The sequence below is a fragment of the Pygoscelis adeliae genome, unplaced genomic scaffold (genome assembly GCF_000699105.1).
Source record: "Pygoscelis adeliae isolate BGI_AS28 unplaced genomic scaffold, ASM69910v1 Scaffold263, whole genome shotgun sequence".
NCBI classification, from domain to species: Eukaryota; Metazoa; Chordata; class Aves; order Sphenisciformes; family Spheniscidae; genus Pygoscelis; species Pygoscelis adeliae.
In genome coordinates, this window is record NW_008824552.1 from 480,632 (window position 1) to 502,914 (window position 22,283).

At 51.6% G+C, this 22,283-nt stretch overlaps 1 protein-coding gene across 1 annotated transcript in view; it reads right to left on the reverse strand.

The window, feature by feature from the left end:
* CAPN5 (calpain 5) overlaps positions 1–21,047 on the reverse strand; it is a 40,149-nt gene extending 19,102 nt beyond the window's left edge. The window contains exons 1-2 of the mRNA XM_009321932.1: positions 20,886–21,047; positions 2,046–2,177 (exon numbers count right to left, since the gene is read on the reverse strand). Of these exons, the coding sequence (XP_009320207.1) occupies positions 2,046–2,177; positions 20,886–21,047 (294 nt within the window). The remainder of the gene's footprint in view (positions 1–2,045; positions 2,178–20,885) is intronic.
* Between the last annotated feature and the right edge of the window lie 1,236 nt (positions 21,048–22,283).

A 22,283-nucleotide genomic window follows, 5' to 3' on the forward strand; every position in this document is an offset into this window, starting at 1 on the left:
GACATTTTGGTGTCTAATGACACTAATACTAGGTTTTAAAGTAGGTTTAAAAACCTAGTGTTTTGCTGCCTTCTCTGTCCTCTCAATTGTTGCTTACATCAGCATATTGACCCGTCAGGAGTAGAGGTTTGCCCTGCAGGCATTGGGTCCTATGTGTGGAGATGCCCAAGGGCCAAGGAGCAACAGGTACCTCAGCAACGTTATCACAATTGCACGTGTGACTGTACCAAGGGCCAAGAGGTCCATCATTTCTGGGCCAACGAAGGGGTCCGAGATATTTGGCAAGGACCGTGCTCTAATCCCAGCACATCCAGCAGAGCTGGTGTCTCTTTGGACCAAGGGGTTAATCTGTGCACTTGACGTCTCCCATTTTGCTTTAAAAGTTGCTGCTGCAGTTTATAGCCACGCTTACTCCATGCAATTCATCGTAAGCCCTCAAAGCACCTTGCAAAAGGTGAGCAAAGGTCCCATCTAATTCAGAGGTCTCCAAAAGCAGGGGTGTGCTGAAGCATGTCTGACCAGAGCCCTGTAGCGAACACCACAGCAAACAACTGAGAGGGAAGGCTTGGGGAGAGGGCTGCAGCTTTTGCTTTCGCTAGAAAACAAACCTTTCTGAAAGAAAGAGGAGGAGGAAAAGAAGAGCATCTGAGAATTAAGGGCATGGAAACTGAGAAGTCACAAACACCCACAGCCAAACTGCCAAGGGAGGAAAAGCAATGCCGTTGGCAAACTGAAATAATGAGGTGTCCAAAGGGACCCGGCTTTTGTTCGGTTGGCGTTTCCCAGGGCAGGGCTGGAAGTGAATGGGGAGGAGGGAAGACAACTTGCCCGCTTGCCCCTGGGAGACGTTGATGCAGAGGAACAAGCTAAACAACCCCTTGCACCACACCTGTAACGAGAGCCACAACAGTCACCACAGCCACGATGGGAGGAAACCTTACTGCTTATCCAGAAGCCAACAACAACTATCCTGTTCCCATATAAAGGAAAACCTTGATTTTAACAGAAAATGGGGATGCTGCAACAAACACAAATTCCTGAGCTTAGTGTTCATGATCACAAAAACCACAAGCAGCAGTGACTGGAAGTACCACAGCACACAGAGCAGATGCAAAGGCGTAGGGGTGGAGGGACCCCTTTTGGGTCCATTGCAGTAGGAGGCTGTGGGTGAAGCAGGTAATGCTGTCTGCACGCTCTGTAGGACTTTGGTGGCTGCCTTTTGCAGTAAAATCTAGGAAAAGGTGCTTGCAACCTGCTGGTCTCCTGTCCTACGATGAGGCCTTGTCCTACGCCTGTATCAGGGTCTGAAGCCCCGTTGCCTTGGCTTTCACAGGAATGACTTCTGTAGCTGAGGACATGGTGGAGGCAGGCACAGACTGTCCAAGGATGCAGCAGTGAGCACCTCTTTCCCCCCTGTACCTCTGTGGTTGCTCCCGGGGTCTGCAGCCCCTTGCTCTGGTGCGGCTCCTTGGTGGCTTTCTGGCCCACAGCACAGTCCCTTTGGACCACACGCTCGATGGATCACTGCTCCACGGTGCAATCCAGCCATGGGCCATGCCAGGGGTGGATGCTTTGGGGAAGCAGCGGCTTGGAAGAGATACTAATACCCTCAAATCACCCTACCTGCCTCAGCGCAAGGTGTCTTATTGCCAAGGTGGGCACACACTGAGCAGCCAAAGAGAGGTAACACCAAACTAGGGAAACGGGGCCAAACGCTGCAGCTGAGCATCCGGAATTTTGTTCTTCTTTTTGCTTTTTAGGTTATTTTGGAGTGGGGAGGGCCAGATTTGGGATCTGGAGGACAGGACGGGACTTGATCCTCTTGGTTAAGGAGAAACTGGCCAAGGGTTTGGCTTGAGTGTGATGTGACTGCAGTCATGATGACTAATTGCCCTTGAAAGATCGTCCTTTAAGGGAGGTTTTTGCACATGAACAGTTTTTCAGGACCTGAGGCATCCCTGAAGAACCAGTTTTTGAGCCGGACAAACACAACGCGAGCCAAGCTGTCGAAGACAGGCTTTCCCCTGGCATGGGGAACCGCTTACCTTCTGCCACAGAGACTCCCGGGACGCCAGGGAGGAGCAGGCAGCCACAAACCAGCAGTTCCCAACCTGGCCCTGGTGTAAGTCATGGGAGCTGATCCCATCCACAAAGAGATGTGGATCATCGCAGATTTCCTGTGGGACAGGAGAAAAACAGGCACAATGGGTAAGCAAGGAGACAGGGAAATCAGGAGCAGTGTTGGCATTGCCAACACTTGGCAAAGGAAAATCTCTTTCTCTCTTCTTCAGGCTCCATTTAAATCCCACCCGCAGCTTTCTGCTGGCCTCACTCATCATGCTGGTGGCAGGAGGACCCTGTCCTGTCTTCTGCTCTCACCAGGACATGGGCAGCATCACTGCCGAAGTGACGCCAGACCTACTCCCTATTCCGTTCCATCATCAGCACAGCTCTGCTATAATTATCCTTGGGGATAATGGTACGTTTTCACACCATTACAGCCCTAGTGACCCATCCCCTCTTCTAAGTCCACTCTTTGTTATTTCTCATAAGCCCTTCAGCTCCCTCTACTCCGTGACTGCTTTACAAGCTTCTCCCTCTCTTATTTTGCTCTGGAGAGCATGAGAGCATCACTGAAACCCACCGTGTCCCATATTGGCACTTGTGGATCCATCCAAAAAGAAAACCCTGCAGGAGCAGGGCAGAGCCAGGCATTTAGATGAGGAATCGCAGCGCCTAAATCAGACAGTTCACCCAGGAAAGCTCAGCGCAGCTTGAGGGCTCAGCCATGGTTGCAAGAAGCCAAGCGTCCTCACCCAGGAGGTCTGTCCTTCCAGATCTTAGCACAGCAGATGGAGAAAATTCGGTGAGCCAAAAGCTTTGCAGCTGGGCCAGGAGGATTAAATGCTCATTCTGACACCAAAACCGGCATGGTAGATTGTGCACGGGCACCGTGAACGGAGAAACTTGGGTAGGAGGCAGCTAGGAGGTGAGCTCATCCCTCCAACCACTCGGGCACCAACCACATCGCTTGTCTTCTGCTCGGCTCCTGGCAGGCTGCCCTCCCTTCTTCCCACTCCCACTTAGAGCCTGGCCAAGAAAGCACTTAAATAACAGAGGGTGTCGAGCAAGCTTCGTGTGAAACACCGCTTTTTTTTTAATCTTTTCTCCTTATCAATCCAGTTTGGAAGGTTATGTCTGCTGGAGGCTGGGAGCGGATGAGGCAGACAAAGCGCTGAAAGAATCTTTTCCCCTTTGTTATTACTTTTAAGTGGAAGGGGGGAGAGGAAAAGCAGATTTTCCTTCTTCCCCCACACCTCCCAGTTTTTCAGGCTGGCTGCACCCGGAATAACATGTCCCCCCTGAAACTTTGCGCATGAGGACTTGCATTGCCTCCGCCCATCACGGGGAGGAAAAGGAATCGCTGCTTCATAAGCACCTCCTTGCTATTCCCACCTAACCCAGTCAGCACCGATCACCTAAAAAATAACCCGAGCTCCATCCAGACACAAACTGGGCAGGGATCAAACCCAAGGGAGAGGATCAACCCCCTCCCAGCTGCCGGCGTTGCAGGAGGTTGGGATAAGCGCTAGAGGGAGGCAAGCTGACAGCCACCAAAGGCAAGAGCCACCTGCGCTTCCCAGCATCGCTGAGTGCAGGCAGCGGCGGGAGAGGGGCGGTGGGCTTTAACTCTTGTTTCATACCACCGAGGAAGCATCCAGCTGCAGGGGATGAGTCCGTCCTGTCTGTTGGTGACGAGGATGTCTGCAACATCAGCTCTTAGTGATCCTGCTCTGGGGGGCAGAGGCACCGTGTTTGCTCGAGGGCTCAGCCATAGTCGCAAGAAGCCATTTGAGGACCACAGCTGCCCTTTCTACCCTTGGGTGAATCTGCAGTGTACCAAAAAGCAGTCGCTTGGTATTACATAGACAGGGGACAAAATGAAAGCATGAAAAACATATCCTGCTTGGCAGAAATTAGCATAGGGTAGAGGGTGTCAGACGCTCAGGGACCTTTCCTAAGAGCAGAGCTGCCAGTTAGCCGTGATTTCCCCATCACCAGGAAAGAGTTTGCAAATTAAAACCCTGTGGTTGCTCATTTTAATAGAGGGAAGCCCCATGCACTCATCAAAAGAGCAGCCTGCTCTGGTACAGACGAGGGGTGCAGCTCATTAGACGCTACTCTCTTGGACCCATGGCAGCGACGAAGGTGCCACGGCTGGAAACGCTCAGGCCAGGGCAGGCTCCCTCTGCAAAACACAATTCTCATTTGACTCAGCTTCTCTTCCCACTAGTGCAGATGGGTCCCTAAGGGCATATCGTTCTTGAAGGATCCATTCAGGCAGCTCTTCAGATGCTGCAGTAGGCGTTTCCCATTCAGGTGCACACTTGGATGTGGTGTTTCAAGGTGCTTTTGGTCCAGTGTGATTGTGCCTGAAAGCACACACTTGCTCTACAACTTAGCAGCCTGTGGACTTTTTAACCTCCTTCCCTCATAATGTGCAAAACCCCATGGCAGTTTGCAGCTGAATTGGAAGTTTCCTAGGAGCATGAAGGTTACTAAATGCCACAATCCCCTGCTGTGGCAGGGGGTGACAGCCTCTCCCTTGACCCAGGATCTTGCATGCCTGGTGCCTGGAGATGCATCAGGCCTTGGAGAAGGAGCGATGCTTTGCACAAGGATCAGCCCAGCACGATATACAGGCCCAACTGGAAGGAAACACCACGTGAGCTCTGCACAAAACTTGTGCAAATCCCAAAATGCTCAGTGAGTCTTCCCAGGAGTCCATCCTGAAGGGCAGAGAGGGGCTGCCATGCTTCTCTGCAGAAGGACCATGCAGCACCCTCAAGCCCTAGGACTGAGCTCCGTCCCAGTGGACTCCCAGTGATCCTTAGCACAGAATCACCAAATCAATGCGGTTAGAAGGAACTTCTGGAGATCACCCAGTCCATCCCACCTACTCAAAGCAGGATCAGCTAGAGCAGGTTGCCCGGGACCGTGTTCAGTCAGGTTTTGAATATCTCCAGGGATGGAGACTCCACAACCTCTCCGGGCAACCTGTGCCAGTGTTTGGCCCAGCCTCACAGTAAAAAAGTCTTTTCTCATGTTTAAATGGAATTTCCTGTTTTTCAGTTTGTGCTCACTGTCTCTCGTCCTGTCATTGGGCACCACGGAGAAGTCTGGCTCTGTCTTCTTCATTCCCAGCCAGCGGGTATTCATGCACATCGTTAAGATCCCCCTGAGCCTTCTCTTCTCCAGACTGAAGAGTCCCAGCTCTCTCAGCCTCTCCTCGTGTCAGATGCTCCAGTCCCTTAACGACCTCCATGGCCCTTCGCTGCACTCGCACAGAGGAAGGCAGCATTGCCTCCTTGCTCTAACGCTGCGGAGCTGATCCCATCAGGGTAAGACCCATCCGGGGGTCAGTCTCCCCAGCAAAACCTCCTGAGAGGTTTCCCATATCCCTTAGACTTGAGCTTCCCAATATTAAATTACTTGGATTCTTCAGTCCCCACTGAAGCTGCTGAGCTCCCACTCACACATTTTCGCCCTGGTCTAGACTGCGTGGCCTTTAATCTGCAGGGATGACATTCCCTGGGTGCTCTGCCTGTACTGAGGTGGGAGCAAGGGACCAAGGCACTCCTTCAGCAAGGCTGCAATGCCCCCAGAATTGCACGGAGCACAGTGGGGCCCCGGTGTGTGATGCAGCACCTTCAGGGTGCAAAGCACACTCAGAGCCGTGAAGCACCATGCCCGCATGCGGAGGTGGGTGGTGAACTAAGACCAGTGGGAACTAGGTCAAAAAGAGCCAAGAAAAGCATTAACTTTTAGTTTTCCTTTTCCCGCGGACAGAGCTGAACGAGATAAAGAGCTTGTTCTGCAGCCAGACTGAATTACAGGGCCTGGGGTTTGTATGTGCAAGGGGAGGAGAGAAGCAGAGATGCTCTGATCGTAGAAGGTCATCACCTTGGTTTCCTCCCCTCCCTCCCGTGCTGCAGACAGAAACCAGGAGAGCAATAACATTTACCCAGGCGGGCGCTTCTCCAAAAAGCAAACACCACGTCATCCTCCCAGCACCATGACCCTGAGAGAAGAGGGCAGCACACAAACGCGCACACCCACACATACCCTGGGGGCCCTTTGGGTTCAGGCATCAGCCACCACAGAGCCAGCTCAAACTGCCCCGTGGCACCCAAGGCTTCAGCAAACAGTGAGTCCATCCTGTCCTTCATCTCACCACAGCCAGCTCCTGGGTCGTGGCTACTCCTAGTCTGGACACAGAGGGTGAACAGCAAGGCATAGGGGGGGACAGCCAAAAGCTATGGCTTCAGTGTGTTGCTCTTGACTCCACCTTGGCCAAGAGAGCCATCCATGCCTCTTCACCCCCAAGGAGAACCTGTCTTGGAGTATCCCAAGGGTCCTAAGCACCATCAGAGCAGATTTGCCGTCCCTAAAAGTGGCTGCTGAAATGGCCGCTGAGCTCGAGGCTACAAAATACAACGTAGAGAAAGCCTGTGCGGATGGTCCTACGCAAAGATACAGCCTGATAACACAGGGAGGGCCAAACTAGTGATTCAAAGTTCTGGTGATTCATATAGTCCTTCCCACATCCTTCCTCCTGCAAGGGATGTGGCACAGAGGCGGAAATCAGAACCGGGGCTGGGAGAGGACTTTGAGGTCCCTGTCGATGAGAGGCTGATTGCAGAGGTACCAGGTCTGGCTTACGGGAGCCCAGAACGGGCCAGTTTGGTCCCTCTGCCTTTGGGTTATTGAAATCCATTAAGGAAAAAAAGACCCAATCGGTGCAATTATCTTGCACTTGGTGGTGTAATTTTGCTTCCCACCAAAAAGCATGCGGGCTTTTCCTCTGCTCTCGCCTTTGGTACCCTTTCCCCCAACACACACCATTTCCTTCCAAATGCATTTAAATCAGAAAATATCACCCTTGTCTTCTCCAGCTAGTCCAATTCCACACAGGGTAGCAATGAGCAAATCACCCTCTAATTGGCTTTGTAATTGGTGACTGTCTTATCATAAATGTTTCCCAGTGCAGATTTCTGAGCTTTAGATTCACTGGGGATCTGGACTGTGTCAAGCCAGCTGCGGGAGGGAAAAAGGTAAGGGGAGAAAATAACCACGTGAGATGCAACATCTGCTGCGTGCCAGGACCATTTTTTGCTAACAAGATTTTGCAAGGAGCAGACTAGTCTAATTGCACTGCAGAGCCTGGCTGTTTCAGGAGCAACGCTTTCACTCAGACTTGCAAAATCAGCAAGATAATCTATTAGCGTGGCTGCGCTTCCTCCCTCCTGGGCAACGGGGAACCGAAAGGATCCTGTGTCTTAAATGTCACTCACACAGCCAAGAGAGGAAGAGGCATCCAAGCACAGCGAGCAAAGGTGACACAGCTGACACGAAGGTCCCTGCGCTGCCTTGCTGCAGGTCCCTGCATTGGGATGCGATTTTGCAAAAAGGACAATTAAAAAATTTGCAGCAGGGTGACATAGGGACGGGAAGGGAAATAGGGTGAGTTTAGAAAACCAGGGCTCCGTGTTTTCAGAGGGATTGTTATAGAACCATAGAATCACAGAATGGTTTGGCTTGGAAGGGACCTCTAAAGGCCATCTAGTCCAACCCCGTACGTGGGCAGGGACATCTTCAACTAGATCAGGTTGCTCAGAGCCCCGTCCAGCCTGACCTGGAATGTTTCCAGGGATGGGGCATCCACCACCTCTCTGGGCAACCTGGGCCAGTGCTTCACCACCCTCAGCATAAAACATTTCTTCCTTAGATCTAGTCTGAATCTCCCCTCTTTTAGTTTAAAACCATTACCCCTCGTCCTATCGCTAGAGGCCCTACTAAAAATTATATCCTCAGTGGTTCGGCTCCACACACATCGAAAGGTAGGTTTGGTTGGTAATATCTACACCCTATAAAACTGTCTGGGGGGGTTTGTCTTGCCTCAGTCAGGCATCCCTAATGCTAATCCACCCAGAGTACCTCAGTGTATACAAATTTATATCTGTTATCAGCTCCCACACCACGCAAAGGGCGTTGGACGCTCCACCCACAGCAAACAGGACTTGCTTGTAAAGGGAATAAAAAAAATACACTCCCCACCAAGCCCATGTCTCTGCTTGTGTACCTCAGCACCACGCTGTGCTGTTTGTTTTGGCACCAGAAAGAGCAGGGACGGTGGCAAACAAGATCTAAAGGTCAATTTGCAGCCTTAGCAGCCTTGACGGGTCCCTCTGCTGTTTTATCTTCCGGGTATCCAAAGTACAAAGGCACCAGAGAGGTCTCTGTTAAAGCCATGAGATGTGGAGAGACGCAACGTGCTGTGAGAGCACTGCACCTCCCCAGGAGCAGATGGAGAGGGAGAAGGATGGGAAGGAGACTTCAACAAGTGCAGAGACCTCAGACCCACCGTTCCCGTTCCTCCCGCCCACGCTCTCCAGGGATGCACTCTTGGAAAGCCTCACCATTACTCAGCCCAGGACTTCTTTGGTCTCTACCCAGCCAAGACTGATGCAGAGGCCACCACAGCCTGGCTTTTAGCATCTCCACACATTCAGACGCAGCCCTCCCCAGACTGCCTCTCCCACAGCGAGTTGTTTTGATGCGTCTGGTTGCAGAGCCGCTAAGAAAAAATACTCGTGGATCCTGACAGCCCCGAGATCTGCAGATCTCGGTGCCGAAGCAGGAAAGTCTTCACACGTCTCGCTGACAAACTGAGGGGTGGGATGCTCAGAGCAGTCAGATGATGTGCCCCAGGTTACCCCATCCAGAGGCAGAAGTGGTGCCTCTTGGTGTCAAGTCCCAGCGCAGTCTGGTCACCGCACGAGCCATCATTCCTTTATGGAAACGATGTCACCTGGCTCCTTTTCATGCTGCATCTCCTGAGCCAGCCTGACCCTTACGAATGCACACAACTACAGCCTTGAGAAGTGAAGGAGAGGACACTGAGCAAAAGCAGCAGCTCTCAGGGATGGCTCCACCTGGATCTCCTTCCCTTAAATCTTAGTATGTGTAGGCATGGGCTCTAGGGAGCTACACCAGAGAGGTGGAAGAGGACAAACAAAAATAAGCTCCCGTGGCTGTTTTAACTTTAACACCCTGTGACAGATATACGCCTCTGCTTCACCACGGTGCTGCCGGCCACCTTCTCCCAAGTACCCCCATCCTCCATCATATCCGAGCCTTGAGCTCTCCTACGGATCTCCCTTGACCAAGCTCCTTTGGGATGGTGCTAAGGACTTGCAGGGCAAGGAACAACCCTGGTTTGGCAGCATCACAGGTTTAAAATAGAATCATAGAATCATAGAATCATTAAGGTTGGAAGAGACCTCCAAGATCATCGAGTCCAACTGTCAACCCAACACCACCAGGCCCACTAAACCATGTCCCTAAGCGCTTCATCTACCCGTCTTTTAAATACTTCCAGGGATGGGGACTCAACCACTTCCCTGGACAGCCTGGTCCAATGTTTAACCCTGTCCAGGTCCCTCTGCAGAGCCTTCCTACCCTCGAGCAGATCAACACTGCCGCCCAACTTGGTGTCGTCTGCAAACTGACTGAGGGTGCACTCGATCCCCTCGTCCAGATCATTGATAAAGATATTGAACAGAACTGGCCCCAATACTGAGCCCTGGGGAACACCGCTCATGACCGGCCGCCAACTGGATTGAACTCCGTTCATCACAAAATACACCCACCCTCCAAAGCCCGTCCTCTCACTGTGGCACACTGCTCCCTCAGTTGTGCCAGCACTTCAAGTTGTGGGGTCTAACCTCAACCAGAGGAACTGCTTTGGCTTGAAACTATCTGCATCAGGCCCCAAACTGGTTCTTGGGGAGGTTCACAATCATGTTGGTACAAGTGAGGGACCATGAACCACAGGCATGAGCCATGAGGATGTCCCCAGCTTGCACCGCTTTTGAGCCATCAGTCCCCACCCTGGAGGACATGGTAGTGGGGATGTGTTGGTGGGAAGGGTGGAACCTATTCAAGTAAGCCCTGCTGTGAGAAACCACAGTATTTTGGGAGGAATGGTCCAAAACCACCCACTCATCACAGAGCTATTGTGAAATCCTGGAGCGAGCTGGTGTGGCCACGAGTTTGGCTGCACCGTTTCTGCCTCCGAGTGACATAATTCAGGTTTGGCACTTGTGCCTGTTGAACGCTGCCCTGCCTGAATCCCAATTCCTGTGTCTCACCGAAAGCCAATCTTCTAAAACAGGATTTGGGACTCTAAATCATGCAGGTTTTTTGTTGTGGTTTTTTGTTTTTTTTTTTTTAATTATCCTGAGAGCTAAGTTATTGATGGGAAAAGAAAGAACCCGAAGCTGCAAAGGAAAATTACCTCCACCCTCCACTGTGCATATCTCAGATCAAAACCTCCTGACTACTTTTCCACGGGGATACCTCCCACGCCCCCTTGGGCCATACTGTCCCAGGGCGAGGAACTGCCCTTTGGTTTATGATTGTGTCATATTTATAGCACAGCAGCATGTCGATCCCAGACCAGGACTTGACCCCACCACAGTCCAAATTAATCCCTGACTATGCAATGATGTTGAGTTTAAGCCATTTAAAGAAATGACTTCCAGCCCACACCTATTCTGGTTATTCATACCCTGGGTGTAGCTTTATAAACAGAGAAACCCGCCTTACGAGAAAACCATCCTCTAGAAGCAGGGACTCATGAACTTCTGTAAGCTGGGAGAAAGGACAAAAAGGGGCATTCTTTAGAGAAAATGATTCAATATTCAGCCACCAGGAAAAGGCTGAGCTCCTGCCACTGTTGAGAGAAGGAAGCGGAGAGAAATTTGGCAGCAGGGTTGGCTGTAAGCACCCAGCGTTAGCTGGCGCTGGCTGGCACCTCCAAGGGGGGTGTTCACCAAAAAGGATGAAGCCTGTATTTAACAACCAGCGGGGATCGTCCCATGAGGCCATAGGCTCGGGTCATGAAACTGCAAGAGCTCACAGAGACATCAAACCCAAACAAGCTTCATCTCTCCTTGGTAACATCACCTTCCCCTATGGTGATTTCCTCCTGACCTGCTTGGCTTTCCAGGCATTACGCAGCATTTCCAGACGAGACTTCGAAGCTTTCAACTCATGCTCAGTTTGCTGCCAGTTTACTGAGAGACACAACGATGTAGGTACAGCAGCAGCAGCTCCAAGACAGGAACATGCACAAGCTCTCCCAGGAATATGTAGCACAGGGTCTCCACACAAACTCACTACATGGCTTACATGGGCTGTATACAAGTGTATGGTTAGACTTTTAGACAGTTTCTCCAGTTATTAAGCACTCTGTTTACATCTTCCATCATCAATTCTGACATAACTCTATTGGTGGTATTTGTAGCAGACCACAGTCAAGCTTTAACCATCCATGAACGCTCCCCACTAAGATGGTTGGTTCACCCTTTTCCTTCTTGGAGGTGAACTGGGGATGCGGCTCTCAGTGGTGGTTTCTTCCCAAAGATCCAGAAATATCAAAGAGGTGGGATGCTTTGTTTCATCTCTACCTGAACACACAAGTCACCCCTCCCAAGCTGCAGTCTCTTGCCAAGCAAGTCAACACAGCTCCTGCTGGCCCCAGGTACCACCCAAAGGGGACAGATGCTTCAGCGCTCTCTTGCTGACCTGATTCCTTCTTGTGAGATCTGAGACACCAGCAGCATCAAGGGATGGGGAAGCAATGCCAGCTTGCCCCTGCCCCACAGGGACTGGGAAGAGTGGCTGAAGCACTGATCTCCTTTAGGGCACCTGGGTAGCCAGGGCCAAAAAGCGGGTGAAGCCAGAGCATCTGGCAAACTCCCGTGAGAGCATCACCCTGGGGTGCTGCTTTTGTCTGCGCTTTCTATGCCAAAGGATAGTCTAAAAGGGACCTGTCGGTGGGTTTTCATAAAGATGAGCATCGAGATGAGGATGTGAAGGGGTCAACAGATCACACAGGTTGGCACCCCGCTGTGCAGGCTTGGTCCCGGCAAGCTCAACTACCAAGCGCCTGTGCTCTGCTCCAGGGCGCTGCCAACACCTAAAGCCTTCGTCCTTTCTCAAGGACACTTTTCATTCTCCTCCGCTCCCCTGAGTGCCCCAGTTCAAGACTGGTTTGTCCTTAGGGCTGCCTGGGACACAGCAGGGAGTTGAGCACCGGTTCCCTGCAACCGCATGTGGCAGCGAGGCAGCGCGCAGGGTGGGGACAGATGGCCACGAGCGTGGGTAGGACGGTCAAGGAGGGCAGCACCATCCCAAGGAATTCGTCCTCCCATTGCCCAGTGTTTAAGCACACACAGGTCTAAATGATTGCATTGGGCTAAGTGCCTTCGCTTAGGACAAAAATCCCACTCTACCGTGCTTTCCTGCACTACACATCTCAGTCTGCTTCATAAACAGGTTTTTAATCTTTGCAGGGCTTTGGGGCAGTACTTGCACAGTCTCTGTGTTAGATTTCATATATCAGAGGAGAAACGGTGTCATTCCACTTACTGTCAAATTGTACTGGGGCTTTATTTTAAAAAGGGATGACTTGGAGAATTTAATGCTCCCTACAAATAATTCAGACGGCATCAGTAGTTTGGCAGCAAGGAAAGGACAAGCCCTTGCCCTGGGGTGTTTACAAAGACAGACGCTAGCTGCATTTATTCATTCCCGGTCAACCCATCGATGCTCCTGGACTGGACGGGAGTCCAGGCTCTGCTGAGCGAGGCAAGAAGGAAAGATGATGGAGAGAGGGTTTGTACCTGCTTCTTTACCGGTGTAGGTATCCCTCTGCCCCGACCACATATGCGTTACAGGGTTACCATATATTTAAAGGGAACAGAAATGCAGAAGCAAGCGAGTGTGCACACGGGATCCAAGGGGTGTACACTAAAGCTAAGCCAATTCACAGAGAAAAAAAAAAAAAAAGCAAATCCTGTGGCAGAGACTACTCTTTAGAGCAAGTGATCCAGAGCCACGGTGGATTTTCCTCTCCTGGAAAAATAAAACTGGATGGTGCTTAGAGGAAGCAGGTCAAATTTAGTTCAGTGGGGAGTTAATTCAAGGAAGTGCTGTGACCTCTCGTTACGCAGAAATCAGCTGATGCATTGACAACGGTTCCTTCTGGCTTCGAATCTGCCAGACCGAGGAAACAGCTTCATTTCTGCCCCAACGGCAGGGCCAGCGTGGCCCCGGCTGTCGTCCTCCCACCAACGCTTCCTCCTATTTGTTTCTTTCTTTAACCACTTCTTGCAGCAGCCGGGCTCAGCCCTCAGTTTTAGCGCACCTCATGTTTTATTTTCCTTCTGCGAGAGGCAGCACCGTGCCTGATCGAGTCTTTGCAAGGGGACTTTGCAAGGGCTTCGGCGAAAGGCGCTTGTTCCAGCAGGACTGAGCCTGCCCTTAACACAGGCAAATCACCCCAAAATCCCATCCCCTCTGAGGGCTCAAAAATTAGAGCTCACAGGTGGTGCAGCATCTCCCAGCTTGCATCAAGATTAAAAGCCTGGGCTGATCCAGGGCATAACTAGCTCTGTACCTGCTCCGCAGGCTGAATGTGCCCCTCTGGCACCCCAGAGCCAAATCTAGGAGGATTTGCACCATTCCCTCCCATGGAGCTCAGAGGGCAGCGGATGCCCAGGGCTCCTTTCTGCGACACCCTCTGCTATCGTTACGGTCTTCCCCGTTACCAATACAATTATTTCTAGACACCGACGTGCAGTTGCATTAAGAAGCAGGCAATGAATCCAATCCACTGATTTTACTGTTGCTTTTGCATTTAAGGCCGTGTCCTTCTGATGCCGAGGACAGAGCAGACCGGCTGGCTAATTTCTTATCAAAGGCTGCAGTGAGCCATACTCACGCTAGGCAGCTTATCACCCCCTATCCTCATTGGGACAAAGGGGGAGAGCATGATTGCCTGGCACCACGGGGCCGTGGCCCTGGGAGGATCCGGCAAGATCTGCTGGAACACAGCCAGGGTCGGCGTCATGTTTAATGAGAGGAGAGACCTTTTAAAATAAGCATAAATGATAACAAAAATTCTCTTGTCCATCCTTGAGGGGAAGGGGTGGGGGGAGCCTGCGACTGGCTTAAAAACGTAAAAACAAGGTCAATTCAGAGATTGCTTTAAATGGTGACCAAATCCTTTCTTGGCAAGGAGCGACCAGACTGGCAATCAGCTCCAGGCTTTACTGAAAACGGCAGATAAATTAACAGGCGAGCGGCTCATAAATCCTAAGCTGAGAAACGCAAAGGTCTGGAAGGACTCCAGCTCCCACGATGGATCACAGACAGATGACAGACTCTGCTCGGAGGAGACGACCCCTCAGTCCATCCAGCAGCACAGAGGAGCCACAGCATCAATGCTAACCACAAGCATCCTTCGGGCAGGCCCAAAACTGAGCGAGACAGGCCAAAATGCTGCAAAAAGCTGAGCAAAGACACCCCTGGAGCGCAGGTGCTAGAGGTTAGTATTTCTGGCAGAAGAAGGTCCAGGTGGGGCACCAGAAGGTTATTGCTCCCAATGACCATTACCAATTTAATTGCCTCCGTGCGCCTGCTTCGGGTGAGCTCTCAGAGCAAAGAACTGCAAGAACTTAACCTCTGTCTTCCCCATTATCTTCACTCTTGTGTGTCTGCCAGGTTCCCACCCTGCGCTATACACTGGGAAAAAGGCCTTTTAATGCAGAAACTTGTGGGCAGGCAAGTGCCGGTCCTGCTTTTAGTGAATTAGTTCATTGACTCCTTTCCCCTTCCAGGAAAACCCCGTGGGGATTGATTGTATAACCCTCACTCAGCAAGCGAAAGGAGCTAAGTGCTTAATAACGTACGGAAAAGGGGATCTGAAGGATGCTCTCCCATCCTGCAACATCTCCTCATCCTCCAAACACAATAGCATCGAATTCAGGAGACAATGGATATAATGGACAAAACCCCTATACCCAAGGCAGGCTACATATACGTCAGGCCGACAGGGAAGTGGCTACTGAAAAATGGTATTTTCTCAGTTTGTAAAACAAGATTCCTCTTGTCTGGCTGGAAAAAAAAAAACCCAAAACACAGGGCTGTGAATGAGAGCATCTCTTTCCAGTGCCACAGAAAATGCCATGGCCCTACTGCCCTAAGACCACCCGCTTCCCACAACCCTTCCCAAAACAACTGGCCTCTCTGTCTCCCCCAAAACTACTCTGACTCTCAGACTTTCCCCTCCAAATGACATTGCCTCTGCACCCAGATAAAACAATATTGCCATTTAGCAAGAATCTACCTTTGTGCTGCTTAATCAGTGACTACCTCCCTTGACAATTCCTGCAGAGATAACTCGGCGCTTGCAAGCAAATGCTGGAGATATAAAAATACTGAGAAACAGGGCTGGAGGGCAAAACTCTTCCCCTGAAGACAGGAGGGTGTAGACTTCATCCGAGAGAGCTTCTCTGGTGGTTGCAACCAGCCAGGCTTGAACTCACAGTGCAGAGGTGCAGCTCAGGTTCAACCATCACCGCACATCACCTTGAGCCACCCAGTCACTGTGACAACCGCCTGCTTGGAAACCCTCGTGCTTCGTCACAGCTTCTCCTTACACCACCTTTGGCGCAGCTTGGCACTGAGTTGTCACCTGGCCCCCTCCGAGCACCTTTGGGATCTCTTGTCCCAACCACTCTGCACCTCAGGGAAGACCATGAGGTGCTTCTGCGAGGTCCTGCGACACACTGCTGTGGACAGGGAAACACTCAGCACACAGCAGCCCGGTCTGCCTCCCAGGACAGGGAGGAAAAAACCTTCTCCAGGCTCAGCCTTGCTCCCTGGGAAGAGCTGAAGGACCAGAGCATGCAGTTCATGTGGTTCAACGTCACATCTGTGTGTGGCCTAAGCCTCCCACCAGGCTTCATTTGCTTCCCACAGGAGCGTAATGATGCCAGATTTGTCCTGGCTGGTGACCAGTCTCAGCAGCAGGTCATCGCTTGGTGGACTGAACCTGAATCACGCGGCCCTCCTTGCTGCAGAGAGAAAGCAAGCCCTTGCTTGCCCAGGGGTACTAACAACCCTAATTTAATCCTGTACCAATCCCATGGCATCACTGGAAATGCACCCAAGAAAAGTGTTTGGGACAGTGATGATTAGAAGAGATGAACTGCTTTCCCACAGGGTAGATGAGCCTCTTCCACCCTGGGCCATCACTTTCTCCCAGGGGATCAACAGACACAGCCGGGTGCCCCAGGTCCCCCCCTTATTTCTGGCTCCCAGCCTGCATCTCATCCATCCCCTTCCCTTCTTCTCAGTACCCCCCTTCCCCATTTACCTAGCTCCCGAAAGCCCAGACCAGCTCACCAATGCACAGACTAAAACTCCTGCTCCCGTGCTGCACTGCCAGCATTCCTGTCTCAAACGGGGAAGGCAAAACCCAGAGCTTGAGGATCAGGCTAAAGACTTTCTCTGCGGGTGGTACTACGTGCCTGAATACAGAGATCTCCCTCTCCTTCATAAGGTAGCAGGCAGACTGCAAGGGAAAGGAGTTTCAAGCAAGGTACAGGGGTTCGGGCTTAGTCCAAAAAGCTAGGTTTAATTCCTAATGCAATAGCCAAGTGCTGCTGCCAGAAAGAGCCGCTGATGCCGCCCTAGCCAGCTCCAAAATCTGCTTTGGCTCAGCAATGAGCAGTCAGTCTCATTTTTAAGTGGATGCACTAAAACAACGCTCTTCAGGACCCCCTTCCCAACTCGGGCTGATGCTGCGGCTTCCCTCCCTCTGACACACTCGAGCAATTAGCTTTCTGGCTTCACCGTGCTGCATCACAAAGACGTCCGGCAAACAACCACCGAAGCCAAAGCCCGATTAGAGGGCTCAAACAGCTGCTCCCTCTGCAAAGATCTGGCATCCCGAGCAGGGCTCGAGGCCAGGGGAAAGCAGGGAGGAAGGGAGGGAGGGAGGACACCCCGCTGGAAAGAATAAGGCTGAGCCCGTTCCAGGAAAGGCTGCAACGCCAGATGCAGGAGGAAGTTGAAGCAAAACAGCCTGACCTGGGAAGGGTTATTCATGAAGTGTTCCAGCAAGGCCCTTCAGCCTCCTCTTCCCCCCCCCCCCCCCCCGCCCAGAAAAACCTCAAGCAAGAGGGAGAGCACTGCAGAGATTGCTTTTTGTTTTGGTTTTGTTTTTTTTTTCCAAAGCAACCTCAGGCTTTGGGAGCACGTGGAGGAGCAGAAGGGATGAGGGCAGGTCCTGGTCAGGAAGGAGGGGATGCACATACGAGGGACGGGCTGTCTAGATCTGTATTAGTGCCATGTAAATGGCCTCAAGTTGCGCCAGGGGAGGTTTAGATTGGACATGAGTAAAAATGTCTTTACTGAAAGAGTGGTTAAACATTGGACCAGGCTGCCCAGGGAAGCGGTTGAGTCACCATCCCTGGAGGTATTTAAGAGACGTGTAGATGAGGCGCTGAGGGACATGGTTTAGTGGGCATGGTGGTGTTGGGTCGATGGTTGGACTCGATGATCTCAGAGGTCTTTTCCAACCTTAATGATTCTATGATTCTATTCTATGATTCTAAATATATGGGACTGAGATCCTGCCTCTGCCAAAGCTCATTCCCACTGCCCCAGTGAGTTCACTACAGTTACTTTTCACATGCAAGTGCTTTGCCTGAAAAAGTTAGCTCCGACGTATCACTTCTCTGCATAGATCATAAGCAACAGCCTTTCTGAGAAAGCAAACAGTTGTTTTTAATAGCTGATGCCTTTTGTTTCCACTCTCCACCCACTCTGCTCTCACAGCAAAGCTTGAGGCATGATGAGCTCTTGCGTTTTATCATGCAGTTACAGCTGAAACCCTCCAAAACAAACCATGGCCACGGCCCTGAGAAATAACAGAGGTGTGTACACACTATCCCCTCCCTGCAGACAGCGTCCCCGGGACTGGCAGACTCCATTTCTGGGTCAGGAGCTCCCCAAAACACACTCCCTTGCCAAAAGCTGGGAGTATCACTCTGTTTTTCTAAACAAGAATAAAATGTGATTGCCTAAGGAAAGATTTGCTGCTTATAACAGAAAGAAGATGTTGTAGGGTCTTAGTGTGGCTTAATAACCATACCGTGCAAGTACCACACAAGCAGAGCAGTTGATTTGAACTTCATGGACATTTTGGACCCTACTGAATACTCCATTAAATTGGAGAAGCCAATGATGTTTCTCTGTGAAGACTCTACCCAGTTTCTCCCATGCGACTTCCAACGGTTACTTCCAGCTCTTCCTCCACAACCTCTGAGCGTTGGCCACTACGTCCCGTGCAGAGACCAGACCAAGCAGTTTACAGATGTAGGAAAGAGCATGGTTAATTCTGCAGCAGACCTCAGGCTGGACACAGAGCAAGACCCGCTACAGCGGGTGTGAAATTGTTTCAGAGCAACGTGGGATTTTACAGCTGCATTCATGCAGTTTCTTACACCCTCTCCCAGCTCTCTTGCAGACAGCAAGGTGGTGAGATGTATATCAAGATCCCTAACACCCAGATGCACTGCGTTTGCTTTCCTGCAGAAGATGCTGGGACCTTAGAAAGCTGGTATGAGTTCAGGCAGAATTGGGTCCAGCAACTAAAAACGTCACTTTGCATTGCCTGGCTGGCACAAAGCAGTTGTTCTCCCCATGAAATTCAGCCACTTTGGCCAAAACGACAACTGAAAGGAAAGAACCTGGAGAAGTCCTTTAGAGAAAGGAAACTTCAGCAGTAACCTGGGCACACGTGAGCTCAAATTCTTCTTTTATGGCAATTTTGTGGTCAGGGCAGCTAGACAGGTCTGATCAGACGATCATACCAGACAGTGGCATCGAGGAGAGTGCTATTGCTCAGCATGGACTCCTGGTGCCAAAATGGCTGGCAAAGTTCCCTTTGTCTGGCGCAGAAGCAGCAAAAGAGGGACCATTTCCACCTCTGGTTAAGCACGCAGGACCTTGCTTGCACGTGGGACCCAATTCCATCACCCATTCCCGCTGCCAGCCCATGCAAGAAGGAGCCTCTGTTCAAACTGCAGAGCTGGCTGGTTGGAAAGAGCTTGAATTCACTCCATGCTTGAGCAAGGATGGGCTTGGACCTAGCTGAGCATGCCACCATGTAGGTGAAGATCACGAGGTGCAGAACCTTTCTTAGAAAGACATCATGCTCTTGGGAGCAAGGCAGCAACGGGATACCTTGCTGGTTGACCTCATGTCTTCCTAAGCAAGAGTTGATGTTACATGCCTGAACACCAAGAGCTGCAAGTGAGCTGAAAGCCAGAAAAGCAGATGGAGAAGAGGTGGGTCACCCATTCAGAAAAGGTCTCCCTTCTCCCTGAAAAGAAGCACTGAGAGGTCTATGTATCATAAAGTCTGAATAACCGGAGTCGTTCGTGACCCACGTAGCAAGCTCTGCGACATAGATGCTCAGCAGAAGACGAGCAAACTTTGCCTCTCTCCAACTGCACCCGACCCTCTGTCATTAGATGTGGGGCTGAATTAACGTGTGTCTCTGAACGCAAAACAGCAAGGGGGTGTCAAACACGTCCTTACCCTTTAGTCCCTAAGAAAGTTGTTTAGAAAGTCTTGGGCATCACCTATATGTGGGACGTGCAAGGGGTTTTCATGGTGTCCTCCACAATGAGACCAAACCAGGGTGAGCCCTGTTTTCAGAAGGCAGCTGTGCACAGAGCATCTTTCCGTGCCAGCGGACAAGGGGAACAAGCTAAAACGCACGCAAAGCCTTGCGCAAACCCTATGTCCAGGCAGAGCTGGCATGGAAAAGCCCAAGGCAGAGCAGAGGGAAGCGAGACCTCCTCCCACAAGGAGCCCGGTGGGATGCCGGGGGGGCTCAGCCCCTCCTGCCACACAGAAAGAGTCGGTTCAGCTCTGTTTCTCCCTTCACACAAAGCCTTTTTGTCCACCCCCTCAGACTGCCTTCACCCAGACAAACACAGTACTGTCTTGTGAAAGGCCAGCTGATTTTCTGGGCTGCCGGCGGGGGCGAGGAGGACAACGGCAGCTCAGGCGACCCTGCCACGCTGAAATGCCACCAAGCTGTGTGCGAAACGGCATGGGCTGGGCAGCGAGGGCTGCTCCTCCCCCCAGGCAAGGAAGGAGACCCAGCTGTCTTAGATGCTGTGATATTGCCCCTCCCCAGCCGCTATTATCGTTGCTCCCTGGGACTCCTTGTATTTCATGGCAGTCAGAGAAGTGGCCTCATAGTCAACCCCAAGCAGATGGCCATACCAGGGCGTACAAATTCCCCTAGACATAGCGCCCTCAGGCCCTGATGTGCATCTTTTGGGCGGGCAGGCTGTCCTTCTGAGGACAGCAAAAGGGGGACAGGCAGCACTGAGGACAGGCAACGTTACCCCCAGCCTCCTACAACCTGCCTCCATGGCAGACACAGCAGCGTGGAGGACACGCAGAGTGCTTTTTGCAGAGGACGTGCAGAGGACGTGGGTTTTGCACAGGAGAGGAAGGATGGGTTAGACCACCCACCTCCCAAAGACCCTGAGACCAACGAACCTACCCAAAACAAATGGATTAACAAGAGTATTCAGAGGGAACCCTTTGCCCTGCTGGACCCACTGGACTTAACAAGAGCGCCCAACACCAACCTGGCTGCAAATCTTTCTGTTTTATGTGTGGGGAAACTGAGTCACAGAGAAGCCTCTATCGTTCCCGAGCCTCACTGGGAGCAGAACAGCCTGGACCTGAGTGCAGCAGGTCTCCCTGGCATCCCAGAGGCTCATGATACTGAGCCTGGGCAAATAAACCCTGCTGGGGAGAGGAGATGTTGGCTGGGGCTTGGCACCCTTGCTGAAGGATGTGCTGTGCATTTTCAGGGATGCCTGAGAGCAGAGATGGTGTAAAGCAGTGTCGAGGTGCAAGGGGACGGGTGCACTTACTTTCGGCCGCTTCCACTGGATGCCCTGGATCCTTGACTTGTAGAAGAGCGAGTCGTCATTGGCGGGGAAAAGCGGGTCCTCAAAGAGCTGCTTCCGTCTCTGACACTCCTTCTTCAGGGAGGAGTAGCGCTGGTTCTCGTATAGCTTCACCGAGGAAAACATCCTTCCCCACCGGCCCTGGGAGGACAGGCAGAACGGGAGTGAGACGGGGCAGGGTCTGGCCAGGGACACCCGATCCTCCTCTGCAGCATCTGGGTGGCAGGACCAAGACATCGTGGCTGGAAACAACCCCCCAGCCTCTGTCTCTGCCTTCCCCCAGATCTGGCTGTCCTACATCGCTAGACCCCACATTTATAGTCCCATGAAGCACCTCTGGCTCACTCCAGGAGGTACCAGTGTGCTCCATCGCCAATTTAAACAGGCAGGGAAAATCCTGCATCCAAACGAGGAGAGATGGATGACTCCTCAAAGCTCCAGCATGCGTTGCAGATCCCCTGGACACGGGACTCCCATTTCCCCCAGAGCTGGCCAAACACCACCAAAACAGGCACAGTAGGAGACGATAACGGGTGTCCTGCCTTTTAGGGAATTCGTAACTCATTTGGGAAAAACACAGCCCTTGGAGGCAAAGGAGGAGAAGACATCCCCTGCAAGCTGGATGTGCACAGGTTTTAGGGGGGCTGAGCCCCACCCAGAGCACCCCCACCATGCAGCCTCGAATCACGGACATACATTTCAAGTTTTCATCAGAGACGCCAGTTTCTCAGTAGACTTTATCAGATCTGGTTTTAATTAAAAAAAGGCCCCCTGGCAGAGCACCACGTGTTTCTGGATTAATTATTCTGTCTTGACAAGTGTCTAGCTTCCAGGGCAGACACGTGAATTTAGCAATCCAGAAGACAGCAGGAAACCATTGCCCAAATGCCCCCCAGAGACAGCGCAGCACCTTTCCATCACCGCTCCATCACCCCTGCTGTTTGGTCCCTGGGTACCAACCACTTTGGTCGGGTCCTCATCCCTCCATCCTGCAGGTTGCGTCACCTTGGTCCCACAGCAGGCGCAAGGGAAGAGGGTGCTCTACGTTGTTCCCCTTTACAAAATCACAGACCTTCTTCCAAAGCTCCTTCCCTAAAGTTTCTCTGTATTTATTTATAAGAGCCATGTACAATCCTTCTTTCCCCAGAATGGGATTGTCCTGTTCAAGCGGTTGATGATTACTGACCCTGGTCTGGAAACATCTAGTCTGGTTTCCTAAAGGAATGGGGTTTTGTGTGCCACATAATGCCAGCTGCAGTCTCCAACACCACCCATGGTAAAATGAAGGGCGTCCCATCCAGCGGGCAGGTGCATCCAACAAGCTGGCTTAAACCATCACTCCCGGTGAGATGTGTAGAAACT